Source organism: Lemur catta, chromosome 1 (assembly GCF_020740605.2).
Source record: "Lemur catta isolate mLemCat1 chromosome 1, mLemCat1.pri, whole genome shotgun sequence".
NCBI lineage: Eukaryota > Metazoa > Chordata > Mammalia > Primates > Lemuridae > Lemur > Lemur catta.
In genome coordinates, this window is record NC_059128.1 from 52,802,780 (window position 1) to 52,822,427 (window position 19,648).

At 34.7% G+C, this 19,648-nt stretch overlaps 1 protein-coding gene across 12 annotated transcripts in view; it reads right to left on the minus strand.

Moving 5' to 3' along the window:
* Positions 1-307: 307 nt before the first annotated feature.
* MIA2 (MIA SH3 domain ER export factor 2) overlaps positions 308-19,648 on the minus strand; it is a 100,776-nt gene continuing 81,435 nt past the window's right edge. For all 12 annotated transcript variants that reach the window (XM_045568097.1, XM_045568117.1, XM_045568106.1 and 9 more), the window contains 4 exons: positions 7,037-7,159; positions 2,604-2,662; positions 1,713-1,947; positions 308-635 (listed from right to left, as the gene is read on the minus strand). In XM_045568097.1, the coding sequence (XP_045424053.1) occupies positions 469-635; positions 1,713-1,947; positions 2,604-2,662; positions 7,037-7,159 (584 nt within the window). In that variant the 3' untranslated portion in view covers positions 308-468. The remainder of the gene's footprint in view (positions 636-1,712; positions 1,948-2,603; positions 2,663-7,036; positions 7,160-19,648) is intronic.

Consider the following 19,648-nt stretch of genomic DNA (forward strand, 5'->3'; position numbering starts at 1 on the left):
TAAAAGGAAAAAACTAATTAATAAAGCCATTATTTATGGAAAAACTAGCTGATTTTATTATCAATGCCAAACAAGTCTTTAAATCAACTAAAATTTATTCCGTTAAGCATAAAGTTACTTTCACATTTGTCTACAACCACAGTAAATACAATTCTTGGCATAAAGACACAGCCTTTGGAATTTATAATATCCCCACCTGCAAGATTACATATATAAAACTCCCATTATTTATGTAATAGTAAATTAGTTAATCAAATTAATTATACTATCTAGAATAAAATAAAATGAAGATAATTTACTCATAAGATTCATATTTAAATCATCTTTATTTACAAAATACTATCCTGAGAATTATAATTCCATTAAGCTTCAATTTGAGCAAAAGTATATTCACTTAAGTAACAGTAGTTACTTAAACTGAAAATGAGAGATAAGTCAAAATTACTTTTGAAGAGAGCAAAAACATTGTCAGGTTTCTTGTTGTGGTTCTGGATGTTCAGTAGCAGGCTCATTTGAAGGCGGAATCAACCCGGAAGGGAGCTCACTTCTACTTTCAGAATGTAGGGGTGGGGAGAAAAATCCAGCTCTTGGGGGAAGATAAGGAGGAAAACTCCTCGGTGAATAGACATTTCTCACTGTTCAAAGAGATTGATAAAAGACATTTTTTAAGCTGAAGAACCTGTACTTCAACCTTAATAAATCACTAGCTTGTAACTTTCAATATCTATTCTTATATTTAAAAATTGCCACCAGAATAATTATCTGATCAAATTAATTTTTACAACATTGAGAAAAATGTACTCTCTTCAACAATATATTATTAATGGGAATATCATTAATTTTAGATGCAGTCTTTGTCCTATCTTAACACTTTGAAAAAAGGAGAGGAATTATTTCAAAATATATAAAACTTACTTTAAAAACATTTTCATGTAATTTAATTTTCACCAGACTTAAAATTCAGATCAGTGATTCCCAATTCTAAGTTGATATTATACTAAAACATTTCCAGTTATATCAAAAGACCATTTTCAAGTTCCCCAAACAAAATTCATTTTAATTCATCTTAAACTTAAAAATAGACGGGGAATGAGGGAAGGAATGACTATATAAGACTATAAAAAGCCTAGTATTTGGTAACCATATATTTATTCTGCAGAAATCTACAGTTCTAAATGGTATAGATATAAGGCAATAAATTACTCCATTTTTCTTTTGTGAGGCTATGAAAAAATTTTAATACATCCAACAAACAATTAGGCCAAACATGATAAATACATTTTAGGTTTTAAACAAGTAGGACTACATGGGTACAATTTATGAAAAAGACTTTTAAAAATACCTTAGTCAGTAATTTTAATGCTAAAAGATAAATTGTAATTATTTTAACTAATTGCCACAATAACCAGTCTCTATCGAGTGATACAGATAATTCCAGTTTTATCATAAGACTGCTGCAAAAAGCCAATGATTTTCTTGAATACTAAAATACAGAAATAATTCCACATTATTAAGATGAATCAAGCTGAAGCCTCATTACAGTCCACCGATGGCTAGCTGGCTGCCTTTCCAATTTGGAGAAGTAATGGCACACTCACAGAACACTAGAAAAATTTTTCCTCCACTGTTTTACTACATGAATAGAGAGTAAAATTATGATCTCTGATTTACTGTATAAAACAGATAACTGAACTAAAAAAAAAAAACCATACTTGCAAATGGAGGAGGTGGTATACCAGGGAAATCCCTTGGTGGAAAATAACCCCGAGGAGTTCCATATATGTTTCCTGGAGGAGGTGGAGGAAAAGGAGGTCCTCTTCTCATGAACGAGCCCCCTGTATCCACTGGAAACAATGGTGCTCTCATTGGAGGAAGGGGAGAAGGAACAAAGCCAGGGCCAGTTGCTTCACTTTCAGTGGGGAGAGATGAATCAGGCACATTTAAATTCTATAACAAATTGACATATGGCATGCATTAAAACAACAGCAAAATTTGCAATAGTTTTCCTGAAAATCTTAAGCTTAGAAGAAAGCACCTAGGCAGAAAACAGTCTGTGACAGTCTTAGAAAGCTCCAAGCTTCAAACAGTTTTCCATGTTAACATGGCTGGTTTTTAGCTATCACATATATTTTCTAAATAAACAGAAAACAGCTTTAACCAATAAAATAATATTTTAGCTAAAGTTAACACAAAAGTATAGTCCAAGAGTACCAAAATGTATGTTCTTTTACCAAGCATATACTGAAAAAAAAAAGGCAAGATGTTTAATGTTTATATTTCCAAGGTGACCAAAATCAATATTGCACATGTAATAAATAAAAATATACTTTAAGATATTCAAATAGAAATCCAAAGGGGAAAATCTAAAATCTTGCTTAACTAGTAAAGTAACTAAAATCCCTAGTCTGCAAGTTGTCCTTCATCACCGTAGAATAAAATCCAGAAAAGAAACAGCTTCAGTGCTAAGTAGGAAGTATATTTGTCAAAGATAGAAGCAGCTTTGTATCAAAAACCATATTATTAGCTATATTTCTATTCTAGTATAAGCCAAGAGATTAAAAGGCTCCTCAATACATAGATAAAATTCCACTTTCAGTACTTACACCAAGATCATCTTTGGTATCATTTCTACTGGGTCCCATTTCCGAAGATACTGGCCCATCTAGACATAAAGGTTAAACCATGAAAAATACATGATTTATCACTCCATTCCTAGAATATTTCCGGATCACAAAGGACATTGATATTTTCCCATTCCCTCTGTTAGCACATAAAACAGCTTGAAACCAGCATCCTTTATTGGGGCTCTAAGAACAGGCTGAGGTCCCTGGAAATTTTGGCAGACTCAGTTCTGCAACAGTGTGGGGCAGTGATTTCTCCAGCTAGTTCTTGGGGAATCTTGCTGCTGCAGCATCCTAAGGAAACATCTGGAAAAAAGAACCCCTCTCCTTCCAATTTTTCCCCCTTTCTCCTTTCCTTTCTTCCTCCCCCTCTTCCTTCCTTCCTTCTTTCCTTATTTTTCCATTATGTAAGACAGACCAGCCATTTGAATTTAGTCACTGTTCCTAAATAAATGTTCCTGAACTTTGTTGTTATCAAGAACTGGTTGGTCTCTGAGGACATAAATTAAAACAACCTTCTCTCTGACTACAACTACCTCACCTCTTCTAGCTTTCTCATTTAGTTACTCTCACTACACCTGTCCTTGGATGTCACTGATGCTTCCAAACCTCTGACCTAATTCGGTTTCCTCCTTCCTTCACTTCCTTCCCCAATTAACTAGACTCCAAAGTCCACCACTTCAACCAGCCATCAATATCCTTGCTCTTTTGCTCATTTTTCAGTTGTGCTTGACAACATTCCAAGCCCAGATTAATCTAAATCTCTATTCCCACTCTGACTATATCTCAGCCACCTAGCACTGCTGGGGGTAAAAATAAAAAAACCAAAGAGCCATGCAGACTGGAGATCTAGGCTGCAGGATCCACCATATTCCCAGCTGCACACTGCCGGGCCTTCCTTCTGTGTCTCTTAAGCCAGCTTTCTCCTCAGCAATTTCAAATCGCCATTCTCCTCAAACCTACCACAACAGTCACTTAGAAACTCCCTTCATATCGGGCTCTGTGGCACAATGTATAGTGCACTGGACTTCTAAATATAAACTCCCTTCCCTTTTTGTGATAAAACATACAAGCACACTGCAACTGTACTTTTATGACCTTTCCTCCTATTATCCTGGAAAAGGATCTTTCTAGACAATCTATGGCCCTCATCCTGTTCTCAGAATCTCTGTCTTCCAGATTCCTCAGGCACCTTCCTATCTCTGTTGGTTCCCTCCTCCCTTTCTGATAGATCCAAGTCTCTACTGACAATTTAAAAATGAGAGAGAAAAAGACTTCCCTTCCAGCCACCTCTCTACTCTACAATCAAGAATTGTTTTATATATGTTGTTCGGAATTCCCCCCATTTTGTCCTCATTTTACTGTACTCAATTTGCAACATCTGTTCAACTAAAATTATTTCCCCCAAGATCAAAAGGTCTCTTTGTTTGCTAAATTAAAATAGACACTTTTAGTCTTCATTTTACATTACTTCCCACCATGTTAACCACTCCTTCCCTCTTGATATGCTCTCAGCCTTTGATTTACATGACAGGACCCTTTCTTCTCTCTAGCTGTCCTTTCCAGCTACTGCTTCTCAGTCTCTTTGGTGGGGACTACTACTTCTGACCATAAAGAGTTCCATCCTCAGCCATACTATCTTCTCATTTTCTCCTTGAAAAATCTCATTCAATTCTGTAGCTTTAATTAGATATATATTATACAACTGACTTTCCTATCTATAATTCAGAACCAGATACTGCCCCCAGGACTTCAAAGCTTAGCCTGCCTCCTTGAATATTCATGCAGGTGTATCACAGGTGCCACTAATTTTGTAAATTCAAAAGGTAAGTTATAATCTTTCTTGTCAAACTTGCCCCTTGTTCCTTGTCTCAGAATAATAAATGGCATCTCTGTTCACCCAGGTGCCACAGCCAGGAACCTGGGCATCAGCCAAGACTCCTTCTCCCTCCTCTCCCCCACAAGCCTTCAATCCTAAATCCCCTCAATTCTATTTTCTCCATGTCTATTCACATCAATCTACTCCCTCTGCTAAATCATCACCATCACTCATCTAGATTCCTGTCATAGTCTCCTAAAAAGTTACCCAGACTCCCACTCTTTATTTTTCCAATCTATTCTCCCTAATGCAATCAGAGAAATTTCTCTAAAATGCAAATCCATTAATAATTATATCATTTCACTGCTTAAAATCCTTTAGTATGTTGCCATTATTCTAAGAATAAGGTCCAAATTTCTGAACAGGGTTTGTAAGGCCTTGCAAAATCTATACAATCTTTAATTCTTCAGCTACTTTTTTCAATATTCCCTGACTCACAGTCCATGTTACAGCCATAATTTACTAGGCATCCTTAACTCTAAATCTTTGAAGATGTTATTCTCTTCTTCTAGAACATCATCATCATCATTTTGGTCCAGCTAATCCCTCCTTTAATTCTCAGCTTATATGTCACTTCCTCTAAGAAGCTTTTCTTGACCATCCCACGTTCAAAACGCTCATCTGGGTTAGTGCCCCATATGCTCCCATAACGTGCTGTACTCATAACAATCGTCACTCTGTAGTGTAACTGCCTTTAGGCCTTTATAAGGTATAAGGAATGCTGAGCTCCTGTCTCCTGTCTTCCACTGAAATACAGCAACTACCATGACACCTGTCACACAGTAAGCATTCAAAAGATACTCAGTTCATCAATGAATGGGTCCACAACCTTCTCATTTCAATGAAGTACAGGGATCAAGACCACAGTTGTGGAGCCACACAGTCATGGATTCAAATCCTGCCCTCTGATACTTCCTACCTGAGATCTTGAGTACTTTTTTGGGCCTCAGTTTCTTCATCTATAAAATGAGGATAAAAGTATCTACTTCATAGGGTTATTGTGAAGATTAAATAAGATAATTTATTTTCATTCAATAAATATTTATTGAGCACTACTGATAGTCAAGATGTTTCAACCACATCTCTCACCATTCTCCTTCATGTACTGACATAAACTGACAAATTAATATATAAGAACATAAACTGATATATGTATATAAGTACATATACTGACAAACTATTAATATTATAAAGAACTCTTCCATTTACAAAACACTTCCACACATATTAACTCATTAAGCCCTCCACAACGCTGTCAACTGATAAATATCTGTTTTAAAGCCATTATCCAACAATGTTTTGTGCTTTTTGTTTATTTTTGCTTCTGCTCAATTTTTCAAATATCTGCAAAAGAGCCCAAATGTTACCTCCTTCATTGAGTTTTTCCTGATCCTTCAGCTAAACAGGAGTTCTCTGAACACAACATACTCTCTACTGGGACTTACTATTCTGACAAGTATTAGTTAAGCATATATATCTTTGTCCTTATTTATTAAGTTCTTATAGGCACAGACTATGCCTCACTATAAGTATATCCTATACTATGTCATACAGGGTACCTTCTAAATAGTAGGCGCTTAAAAATTATTTGCTCAATTATATATTATTGTTCAACAGGCAGAAAAAAGACAGAGATGTAAAAACTTTTAAATAGCATTAATTTAGAAATGGATGTTTAATCACATATATACTTTCATTCCATTAAGCCTGAAGTAATGGGGGAAAAACAATTCATAAATCCAAATGGGAAAAATTGACTTAATTATGACTAATAATAGAAATGCAGACTATAGGTCTGCTTCTTAGCTTGTTATTTTAGAAATATTGATTTTCTAAGATAATAAATATTTCAACTGGATAATACATCTCTCCAAATATATGCCCTTTGTTGAGGAAATCTTTCACCAATAGGTTTTAATTCTCTACTTTTCAAAAAATGTTTTTTCATTTTCTTAATGTCGTATACTTTTAATTGATACACTGGATACATATATGTCCCAATTTCAGTATTTTGCTATGAGGTAGTTTAAGTAAAAGAGTATCTGGCAAATAGTAGATTGCTCGGTAAACGTTAGTTAAATATATCTAAACACAAGTTAGTTAAATATATCTAAACACAAGTAAAATATGAAATGTTCAAACAAGGTAACTGATTAAACCATCACAAAGCATGCATCTAAGTTACTTTTTCTGGCAGATTTTCATATATCCATTCACATTTGCTTGCCTAATTTCCCTGTTTACTAAACTGGACTGTAAAAATTAGAAAATTAGTCATGGAACAAAGTTCACCACCATAGCTATATATAGTAAACCTATTACCATGATGCTCAAACCACATATATTTAGATGCATGTCTGTGTACAATATAACAAGAAACATAAGACCAGGACATTCTCAGGAAAGAGATTTTGGCCTTAAGAACTACCAGAGATAGCAATTATATTAGTCCTTAATCTAGCTTCCAGTTCTCAAGTATGCCACCATTATTTAAAAAAAAGAAAGAAAGAAAGAAAGAAAACAAAGTATTTTTTACCCATTTTATCCAAAGAAGGCATGTTAAAACTTCTGAGTTCTGCTGGTCCAGATAGTCTACCAGAATTAGAATAAAATCTGTCTTGTCTTTGTGGAGGAAGAGCTGGATCAGGATACATTTGGCCTAGAAAAAAGTTTTTAAAATGTCTTCATTAATATAAACATAAATCAAATTTACTTAAGTTTAATATATTGAACTTAGACATTTCTCATGCTTCCTAAAACTTTAACCCATATTCTGGTTGGCAATCATAAGCAATTTTAGAAAAACTACATATTTTGCTATAGGTACTAACTTTGCTTTTGTATAAACACAAGTAAAATTTGCTACTTTGGATTTTGAAAGTTTCAATTACTATGTGTAAATTAGAATATGCGAAAATAAGGCCGGGCACAGTAGCTCACACCTGTAATCCTGGCAGTCTGGGAGCCTGAGGCAGGAGGCTCACTTGAGCTCAGGTGTTCAAGACTAGCCTGAGCAAGAGCCAGACCCCATGTCTACTAAAAATAGAAAAAATTAGCCAGGCGTGGTGGCGCATGCCTATAGTCCCAGCTACTCAAGAGGCTGAGGCAGGACGATCGATTGAGCCCAGGAGTTTGAGGTTGCTGTGAGCTAGGCAGATGCCACAGCACTGTAGCCTGGGCAACAGAGCAAGACTATCTCAAAAAAAAAAAAAAAAAAAAAAAAAACGTGAAAACAGAATCTAGTTTTAGTACATACATATATATGTACATAAATTAATTTTCAATTGTAATAATAGTGGATACATCAAAAAAGACTGAGGAGACAGCTACTAACAGAAGAGAAAAATAACAGAAAACATTATAAGCATAGCAAGAAATTTAGCAGAACAGGTGATAATTTGTCACCAAAGCAGAAAGAGTATCACTCAGAGGTCATCAGTGGTCAAACTTTCACTAACAATTAACATTTTGGAATTTAGCATCCATCCCAAACTAAAGGGAAGAACCTATGACTCAATAGATGAATAGAAGGTTCTCACTGCTGAAATTAAGGACATCTAGACAGACAACAAGCTGGACACAGACTCTGACTCAGATGCTTCTACAACCATCTTCCTTCATCTCCAGAGATGACTTATGATGACACAGTGGTAATTTCTGGGTCCCTATGGAACTCATCATTCTTGAAAAATATAGGTAGTCTATCTTACCCTTGACAGGTGATGGCAGACTTTGCTAGATTATGTATACCTATGTTCAACTCCAAAAATATGGAGAATGTCAAAAAAAGGTGAATTGTGTGACTCTCTCCTATCCTAGTATAGATATGGACGAACAGCCCCAAATTGCCTTTCATGACTGTCCTAGGCAGTGGTTCATAATATGAACTTCATAGAATCAATGTTGGAAATGTCACTTTTCATCTGACTCAGCCACATGGGACCTTATTGACACATCTCTCCCACATAAAACCAAGGAAATCATCTGGCATCAACAAGAGTTGATGGAGAGAATTATATTTAAATGAGCTCCCCAAAGGTCAGGGGGTGTGCCTAGGAGATAAAGATCCAGACAGTCTTGAAGGCTCATTTGTATAATTTCAAAATCTTAGCAAACTTAGCTATCTCAACAGGTCTGAAATAGCCCAGTGGAAGAAAAAGCTAATACCAATCACTGAGACCTAAACTGAGTTCTCTCTTTGTACTTCAAACATAGGATTCAGTATTAACAAATGGCAGGGTTGGGCAAGGGGTTGAAATGGGGAAATCTAAAAACTTCAACACTTTCTTAATCAGGTCTCAAGATACTACATAATTATTTTGCTTCTAAAATACATCCCCACAACATCAGCAACCTCAGAAATAAAAAATTTTGTTACAAGTTTACTGTAAGTTGTATGCCCATGTTGCCCTCCACTGACAAAAGTAATTCATTCCTTTAATCTCCCATGGCCTATCATGTGCCAGCCATGAGCAATCCATGTTGGTCTCAGTACAGTCCCTGCCCTTATAGACTAATGGTGATAGAAACAAGTAAATATAATGTGATTAATGTCTTAATAAAGGGAAATACAAATAGTATAAGAGGTGGCCTATCTAATTCTGATTGGAGGAATCAGGAATGGTGTCATAGAGGTAGTAAAGCTTTGCCCTGAAAGATGAACAAGTAAACAAGGGTACTCTGGTCAAGTCATACACACCCACACCCACACACATAAACACATACATATATGTCCCACACATCAGCACATGTACACTCACACACACACAATAAAGTTATGTGAAAAGCATATATGACCAATGAAAGACTGAACATTGAAATGTAGAAAATAAGGACATGAAAGGTTCCTTTCTTTTTTGCTTTCATACTTTGTTTTCTACCACAAACAAAGATGATTAAACAGAAAGAATGACAGAAGAAAACGGACCAGAGAAAAAAACAAATAAGGGGTGGGAATAAGATACAGAGCATTCTGAAGCAGTTTCACAAACTAAGACTTGTATTGGAGAAATAGCTATTCTCACATATCTCATTCATAGCCAGTCTTGAGGACAATGGGGCAATATCGACCAAAACCAAAAATATGCATATTCTATTACTCAGCAATTCCATTTCCTGGACCCATCTCTAAAGAACATATATGCAAAAAGGGTGTTAACTGCAGCATTGTTAGTAATAGTGAAACACTGGAAAATGCTCAACAACAGGGACTGGATAAATATATTATGGTTTATTATATGTTGAAAAACTACACAGTAATTAAGGGAATAAACTTTATATACATTGACATGAAAAGAATTTAGGAAGATAATGCTGATAAAGAAAGTTGATAAAACAGAAATGTAACCTTTTAAAATCATAGATGGACTGAAAGTTTACACACACAATAAACTCATGAGAAGTTTGCCTCTAGGAATGGGAGGAAGGTAATACGCCCAGGAAAGGAAACAGAATAATCTTCAACTCATTTATATAATGTGCTATTTCTTTTTATGTTTAACTTACATATTTACACATACACACACATACATATCTAACGTAAATATTAATATGTAAATTCTCGGGGGTGATACACATGATTGTGTTACAAAATCTTGTTTTTTGACATTCGGCAAGTTACCCAGACTCTCTGTGCTTTTCTTTCTTCATCTACAAAATGGGAATAACAGAATAACACTCTCAGTGTTAGCGTAACTAATAAAGGGCACTTAACATAATATCTGCCACAGAGTAAGCACCCAAAAGTAACTGTAATGATAAATTAAGCTTATTGCTATGAATATAAACTACGTAAAAATATAATATTGACTGACCTCATTCAAATTTACGACTATAAATTGCAAACTGATGCTCAGCAATGCCCTATATAATCATACTACATTTCACTGATGTTTGAATTCTTCCACTCTCATCTATTGCATACCTTGTTCTCTCTGTTCAAATCTCGAACAATCCTCTTCTCTCCCATCTCCCTCAGTTGACAATGATCTCACATCAAGAAAATTGAAGCAATTGGATTCTTCCACTTACTCTTACCCAATTTCTAAGTTTTTACTTATCTGTACTAGCTTACTTCTTTTTACAATGAATGAAGTGATTTCTCCAATGACACTCTGGATCCCATCCTTTTTGCTTAATACTCAAGAGTTTCACTTTTATAACTATACCTTCTCCCATACATCATTAATTTCTCCTTCTATCCTGTATTATTCCCATCAGCAAATAAACCTGTTATAATATTACCCACCTTTAAAAAACCAAAAATACCTCTCCCTTCAGCTACCATCTCATCTCTCTTTTTCATTCAAAGCACAATTTTTCAAAAAGTTGTCCACATTTGCCCTTACATCCTAATCTCTCCTCAACCTACTCTTCAAGAAGAGTGAAAAATTAAACACAAATTTTTAAAGTTTATGTAAATATACATAGCAATAACTTATCAACCAAATACTAATCACTAGAATTTACAAGAGATCACTATCAAGAAGATGTAAGTGACTAAGAGATATATATGCCAAAAAAAGTGACAGCTTTAAAATGTGGCTACAACTTTAAAGTCTTCCTCTGAGAGAATAAAAGCACAGACGATGATTTTTAGAACCCCTTATTAAGAAAAGACTCCATTACCTCAGCAAGGATATCAAAATTAGCCTAAACTAAGAAAATTGTAATTCCACCAAAAGAATATTCACAACACAAAAGGACAACAACAGTCTGCATAAATGTCTACAAATCACAGCCAGTAAAGAAAAATCTATGCCTGTACTTCCAAAGCTATCCGAGGTACTTTGATCTGCTTAACCTGCTTTTTTTGCTCAAAGAATGAGTTAAAACTGTCCACATCAATTTAGCTGTACAGTACATGTCTCTTGCTTTCTCAGCTCTTCAAGAAAAAGAGTTTTTAAACATGCAAGGCCAGAGACCAGACTTAACTCATGATTATTATCCAAATAAGTAAAAGATAAGCAGTGACAAAAATAATAGAAGCCACACACTCCTTGTTCTTTTAGACAATTAAAACTAAGAATACTAACACTTGAAAAAGTACAAGGAGGGGAAATAACATAATTCTGCTTTAAGCTCTCTACCCTAAACAGCATGAGATTTGCTGAGGATTAAAATTCTTTATGTCTTACATTACTTCTCCCTGTTGGAAAAGGGTGCTGTAAGACTAGATAAAAGAATGGAAGGATGGTGCAATTGGAGCACTGACGATCAGAGGAGCACTAAGAGATCAAGAACACCAAAGAGTAAGAAAATGATAAAAATAATGAAACTTTGTTTCATTAAAGTATATATGGTTTTCTTAAATATTCTCAAGTTAAAACATTACCAAAATAAAATATTTATATAAACTTAGACACAATTACTGTATAGTTCATTCACACATAAAGAATCATTGCTCTGATTAACAAACACCTGCCCTATAAATTATTTGTAACTGCCCCATGGATATAAGTCTCAAGAATCAATTAAAAGGCTAAAAGCCAAGAATTCAGCAGATTTACTCCCTCACAGCCAAGAAACTATCATGTAACCATTACTTTTCTTATTTGAATTATGTGCTAACATTATTGAAATATACTACTATTGTTTCTAAAAGGCATAAAACTTTTAAATATCCACACCCCTTAAAGCTTATTAGTAACTACTAAGTATGGGAGATAACAGTGCACACTTTAAGATTTTCTAAAAATTTTCTTTAAATTATTACTCTTCAAGATTGTTTAATATGCACAGCTTTGTAAATAAGAGCAAATGCAAAGAAAGCAAGGCAATTACTTAGGAGCCAATTATTAGAAAAACCAGGCCAGGCATGGTGGCTCATGCCTATAATCCTAGCACTCTGGGAGGCTGCGGAGGGAGGATTGTTTGAGCTCAGGAGTGTGAGACCAGCCTCAGTAAGAGTGAGATCCAGTCTCTACTGAAAATATAAAAATTAGCCGCATGTCGTGGTGTGCGCCTGTAGTCCCAGCTACTTCGGAGGCTGAGGCAGGAGGATCACGTGAGCCAGGAGTTTGAGGTTGCTGTGAGCTAGGATGTTGCCACAGCACTCTAGCCCAGGCAACAGAGCAAGACTCTGACTCAAAAAAAAAAGAAAAAAAAAAAAAAACTAAACAAAAAATTACATAATCCTTTCTACTAAGAAATAATTCTAAAATCTAAGAAATTATAGTATTTAAAACATAGTTAAATAGTAAGTAAAAATATATTATAAAGTATAATCCTCTGGTAGATTACATTCATGACCTCAATTCTTTATCCCTCCCTGCATCCTTGTCTTCAAGGTAGAATATATTTCCTGCCCACTGATTCTAAATTCTGTCATGTGATTTGATTTGGTCAAATGTCAGCTATTGTGACAAAGAGAGGGTTAAAAAAGCACTTGCATGTTTCTGCTTTTTCACTCCTGAACCTTTGTCGCCACAAGGAGGAGACACTCACAGAACAGAGCTGAATCACTGTAGCCAAGGTCAACAGCTCACGAGTGAAAAGCCAGACAACACAGTTACCCAAGACCAGAAGACCAGAAGAACCAAAAGAACTACTCAACTAAGCCCAGCCTACATTGCCAACTCACAAACTCTTGACCTAAATGAGTATTTCTTGTTTTAAGGCATTGTTTTCAGGGTAATTTGCTATGCAGCACTGATGTACCAAAAAATAGCTGATACAATCCCACTTTCATTATTTAAAAGTGAAAATTCATATAAATGTTCATTTGTGTATGTGTGTGCATGTGTATGTATATATAATTACACACATGCAGAAAAAGACCTGGAAGAAAATACATCTATCTCTGGGTAAGTAGGATTACAAGTGCTTTCTAATGCTCTTTTTTGCTTTGGTTATTAAGAAAACCAATAAAAGAAAGATCATTAAAAGTAAGATGAATTCTGTTTTTTATAATGACAGACTACTGATTCAAAACAACCCTACTTCTAAGAACTAGGTATCCTGAATAGAACATACTTTTCAAAATCTTTTAAAAATGCCAAGGGCTTACAAAGCAGGGAAGTATTGCAGTACCAAGATCTGGAAGAATAAGGAAACCCAGAGAAACTGGCCCAGAATTTGAGGCTACCTTTCAATGAGGCATCTGCCAATTCCAAAAGAGACTGCTGAGAGATTGAGAAAGTCAGCAGATCATACACAAGACTAAATAGAGACAAACAATGGAGTTCGTGGCCTGTAAGGGTAGGGGGTTAGGATGCTGGTAAACCCACTAGGCTTCAGGTTTGGAACCCAAATGGTTGTATCACAGAATGATAAACTAGGAATACAGATCATTCCTCTCAACTCTGAATGATCACGATCTCTAATTGTGATCCTGGACTGTTAGTGGCCCTAGCCTCCAGGTTGAAGTAAACTAAAATCCTCTCTGGAAGGAGCACTAGTGGAAAGAATGACTAAGTACGAAGCTTATGGGAGTTGGGGAGGATGATTAATAAAAAGTAATTAATCCAAGAAAGGTGAGAAGAGTAATTAATCCAAGAAAGGTGAGAACAAAAAACATAAGGCAAATAGAACATAAATAGTAAAATAGTTTTAAGCTCAAATATCTGTCAGAATAAATAAAAATAAAACCTAACCCTATGTGGTTTTATAAGAAATACAGCTTCGGCGGGCGCGGTGGCTCATGTCTGTAATCCTAGCACTCTGGGAGGCCGAGGCGGGCGGATCGTTTGAGCTCAGGAGTTCGAGACCAGCCTGAGCAAGAGCGAGACCCTGTCTCTATTTTAAAAAAAAAAAAAAATTAGCTGGACAACTAAAAATATATATATATATATAGAGAGAGAGAGAGAGAGAAAAAATCAGCCGGGCATGGTGGCGCATGCCTGTAGTAATCCCAGCTACTCAGGAGGCTGAGGCAGGAGGATTGCTTGAGCCCAGGGGTTTGAGGTTGCTGTGAGCTAGGCTGATGCCACAGCACTCACTCTAGCCCGGGCAACAGAGTGAGACTCTGTCTCAAAAAAAAAAAAAAAAAAGAAAAGAAAGAAAGAAAGAAATACAGCTTAAATATAAATATATAAAAATATTGAAAAGATAGAAAAAATGTACCAATACAAACAAGTAACCAAAAAGGAAGCTGGAATAGCTATATTAATGTATCAAAATATTCTGATAAAATATACAAAGAGAAGATTTGAAACACATTTCATCTAGGTCATGTATATAGAATACAGTGCCCAACATATTAAGAATACACCTTGTTTACAAGTACATGTATGTGGAACATTTACTAAAACTGTCCATATGCTGGTCTATAAACCAAGTTCCAACAAATTTCAAAGGATCTAAATCATAGACTTATATCCTTTAACCACATTGGAAGTAAACTAGATAACAATAAGAGAAGATCTGACAATCTCCACATTTGGAAATTAATGAATACATTTCTAAACAACTTGTGGACCAAAGAAAATAATACACGTACAAATACACCCATACATGTTTGTAATAAATTAAAATATGTAAGGATTGGCAAAGAAGAAATAAAACTATAATTATTCAAGACAACATGACTGTATATACAGAAAATCAAATTACATAAGGCTATTAGAGGTAAGACCAATATACAAAATCAATTATATTTCTATGTACCAGTTAAAAGTTAGAAAATTAAATTTTTTGAAGATTCATTTTATAATCACATCAAAAAATATAACACGACTAGAAAGAAAGCTAACAAAATATATGTAAGATCTCCACACAGAAAATTACAAAGTACTAGGAAAAATTAAGGAGGACTTAAATTTATCTACAGATCAAAGTAAATTCTAAATTTACCAGTCTAAATTCTAGCAGCAAATTTTTAAGAAATTGGCCTGTAGATGCTAAAATTTTTATGGAATTAAGGGGTAAGAATAGCCAAAATAATCCTGAAGAAGAACAAGGAATGAACACTCAATTACCAAATATCAACATGATTCCAAGTCAGAAATTAACATAGTGTGGTATTAGTACAGGTAAGAGACCAATGGAACTTAACAGAAAACCAGAAACACATTCACACATTCATATGCACACTTAATGTATGACAAAGATGGCACTAAAGAACTGTGGGGAAAAGAGAGTTTTTTAAATTAATGATGCTAAATCAATTGGATATCCCTATAGAGCAAAATGAAGTTTGATCCCTATTAGATACTATACACACAAAATTTATTCCACATTATAGACATAATATGAAAAATATAGCTTTTTAGTGCATAACATAGGAAATGATCTTCATGCCCTAAAAAGTAAGGGAAGATTTCTTAAACAAGGAAAAAAAATAACCATAAGGGAAATGATTGGTAAATTGAGCCATATTATTAATAATACCAACAACCTATTCATCAAAAGACCATTAAGAAAGTAAAAAGGCAAACCACAGAGTTCTCTAAGATATCGGTAACATATATAACTGGAAATGGAAAGAGTCCATTTCCAGAAAATATAAAAGAACTACTACAAAACAGAAAAGTCAAATGTGCAAATTTAAAAATGAACATGAAACTCAAAAAGGTAGGTGGCAAAAGAGAAAATTCAAATGGCCAATAAACTTATGAAAGAGGAATACCACTTTATCAATAATCAGGGAGATGCAAATTTAAACCAGATTGCTGCTACCACATACTGACCAGGCTGACTAAAATTAAATAGGCTCATCTACTGTTGGTGGAAGTATAAACTGATACTATACCTTAGGAATATTGTTTAGTATAATTTACTAAAGCTTAACATAAGAATATCCTGTCACCCAGAAATTCCTATCCTAAATATATATATACTCAAATAAATGTATGTACTAAAAATCACACACAAGAATGTTTTACTCATAACAATTAGAAACTGCAAACAACCTACATCTCCATCAAATGTATGTGTGTTAAGTTAGTCAATAAAAGTTGTTTAAAAAACAGCTACGATAGTAGCATGATTGAAAATATATCTCTATATTAATCCTATCTCATAGTGAAAAATAATATAATATACAATAAAGAATATCAAAGTCCCCTTTTTAAAAGGCTTCATACACACACACACATCGCACAAGTGTTCATTCTAGAGCTGTGCTGTCCAATACATTAGCCACTAGCCACCAGTCACATATGACTATTTAAATTTTAATTTATATTAAAAGTTCAATGAAATTAAAAGTTTTGTTTCTCAAGTTGTACTAGGCACATCTGAAGTACTCACTAGCCACATATGCCTAGTGGCTACTATATTGGACAGTACAGATATAGGATGTTTCCAGAAAGTTCTATTGGACAGAGCTATTACAGAAAAAGATCTATTTCAGTATTATAGTCATTTAATTGTATTAACTCATCACTGAATAATACAAGCACACTTTGTTTTTAAGAATCTATTTTCTTTTGTTCTGTATCCTAACATATTAAATAAGTAGTTCAGTGGAAAGTCTTACAAAAATGAAACAATGTATAGCCCATACATCTTAAAAATATATTTAGAACTTCAAACACAGAGTTAATATTTTAAATCCTTCCCTCTGGGAAACCTACTAACCCATTGTATCTTTCTATCTAAATCTACTGCAACAATTTTCAAAGTAAATATCACAAACTGAGTTGCAGTTAGAAGTAGTCATCTATAGGATAGTAACATTATCTACTTACTAAATGATAGCTCATTCTCATTTTAAAAATCAAAAACAAAATGAGCCAACACATACAAGTTGAAAGTTTTTACAAAAATCACCTTTCATACACAGTTAACCCTGGCAAAGGAATTATATGAATAATATAAACTACTTTGTTATCAGGTTTCTTTGATCTATTATTCTTTCAAATATGAAAATACCCTTGTGTTTTTTCTTATAGACTGAAGCACTGAACAAGGTAAGTTACATTGGTAAATTTTTGTTGCAGTTTAGTATTTATAAAGAATTTATAATGAACTATTTATTTCCAGAACATATTTCTGTTAAAATTTTAATTCTGATTACTATAAGCGAATATTATAAACACATATTATTCAAGAACAATTTTCCTACTAAAACTATAAATATTTCTAATTAAATTTATAAACAAAAATAAACTGAAAACTGTCTCTTGATCTGAATGCTAGTTATATATAGGTGCTCAAATTGTAAAAAAAATCAAGTTATTTACTTCAGTATACCTGCACTTTCCTGTATATGTATTACCTCCATTAAGATTTTTTTCCTACTTTTTTTTTTTTTTTTTTTTTTGAGACAGAGTCTCACTTTGTTGCCCGGGCTAGAGTGAGTGCCGTGGCATCAGCCTAGCTCACAGCAACCTCAAACTCCTGGGCTTAAACGATCCTACTGCCTCAGCCTCCCGAGTAGCTGGGACTACAGGCATGTGCCATCATGCCCGGCTAATTTTTTATATATATATTTTTAGTTGTGCAGATAATTTATTTCTATTTTTAGTAGAGACGGGGGTCTTGCTCAGGCTGGTCTCGAACTCCTGACCTCGAGTGATCCACCCGCCTCGGCCTCCCAGAGGGCTAGGATTACAGGCGTGAGCCACCGCGCCCGGCCTTTTTCCTACTTTTGATTTTAAAATAGTTAAAGATTTATAGAAAGCTGCAAAAATAGTAAAGAGATACTGCATACCCTTTACTCAATGTTTACATCTTTCATAACTACAGTGCAATATAACAGCCAGGAAACTGACATTGGTACAATGCCATTTTATCACATGTAGATTTGTGTCATCACCACCATACTCCAGACACAGAATTATTCAATAACCAAAACGTCTCCCTCATGCTATCCCTTTATAGTCATACCAGTTCCTTCCTGACTACCATCCCAACTCCTGGCAACCACTAATCTGTTTTCCATTTCTATAATTTTGTCATTTCAAGAATGTTATATACATGGAATCATATAGTACTGCGGTCCTCAAGAATCATCCCGAAAATATTCCCCATTCCCATCCCTGGTCCATGGAAACATTGTCTTCCACGAAACCGGTCCCCCTGAGCCAAAAAGGTTGGGGACTGCTGATATAGGACATGCCCTTTTGAGATTGGTTTTCTTCACTCAACATAATGCCCTTGAGATCCATCCAAATTATTGCATATATAAATAGTTCATTATTTCTAGTTTGATTCCACTGTGGTCAGAGAACACATTCTATATGATTTCAATTCTTTTAAATGTGTTGAAGTTTGTTTTATGGCCCAGGATACAATCAATCTATCTTGGGAAATATTCTGTTGGCACTTGAAAAGCATGTGCTATTCTGCTGCTGTTGGGTGCCTTGCTCTATAAATGTCAGTTAGGTCCTGTTGGTTGATGACACTGTTCAGTTATTCCACATGCTTCTTGAATTTTCTGTTCCATTGTCCCATCAACTGTTGAGAGAGGGGTGCTTTAGTCTGCAATTATAACTGTGGGTTTGTTTATTTCTCTTTTCAGTGCTATTACTTTGTGCTTCACACACTTTGCAGTTCTTGTTTGATATATACACATTTAGGATTTGTTATGTCTTCTCGATCCCTTTTATCATTATATAATGTCTTTCTCTGCCCCTTGTAAGTTTCTTTGCTCTGAAGTCTACTTTATCTGTTATTAATATAGCCACTCACATTTTCTTTTGATTAATGTTTGCACTGCATATCTTTTCTATCCTTCTACTTTCAACCTACTAGAATGAGTATCTTATACACAGCATACAGTTGAGTTATGTCACTGTATAAAAGAACTGAGGTCCAAAGAGATGAAACAAGTTTCAAAAATCACACTGAAAGATAAAAGAGTGAAACTGGAAAGCAAATTTCTTGATTTCCAGTTCAAACACATTTTTGCCTATACTAGTCTTGCTCTAAACATGCAAATTAATTGTAAACACATATAAGAATGTTAGATGAACAGATATATTGCACTTCAGATTATTCAATATTGTATAAAATTTTGTATACATATTATGCTTAAGTAGAATTAGCTTTATCCTAATATGGTAGCCAAATCTGCATATTAACCTTTAATAATCACTTATATTCCACATACAGTTTTGAAAGAAAATATGATTAAAACCCATTAGTCTTGCCAGGCGCAGTGGCTCACACCTGTAATCCTAGCACTCTGGGATGCCGAGGTGGGATGATTGCTTGAGGCCAGGAGTTCGAGACCAGCCTGAGCAAGAGCAAGACCCCATCTCTA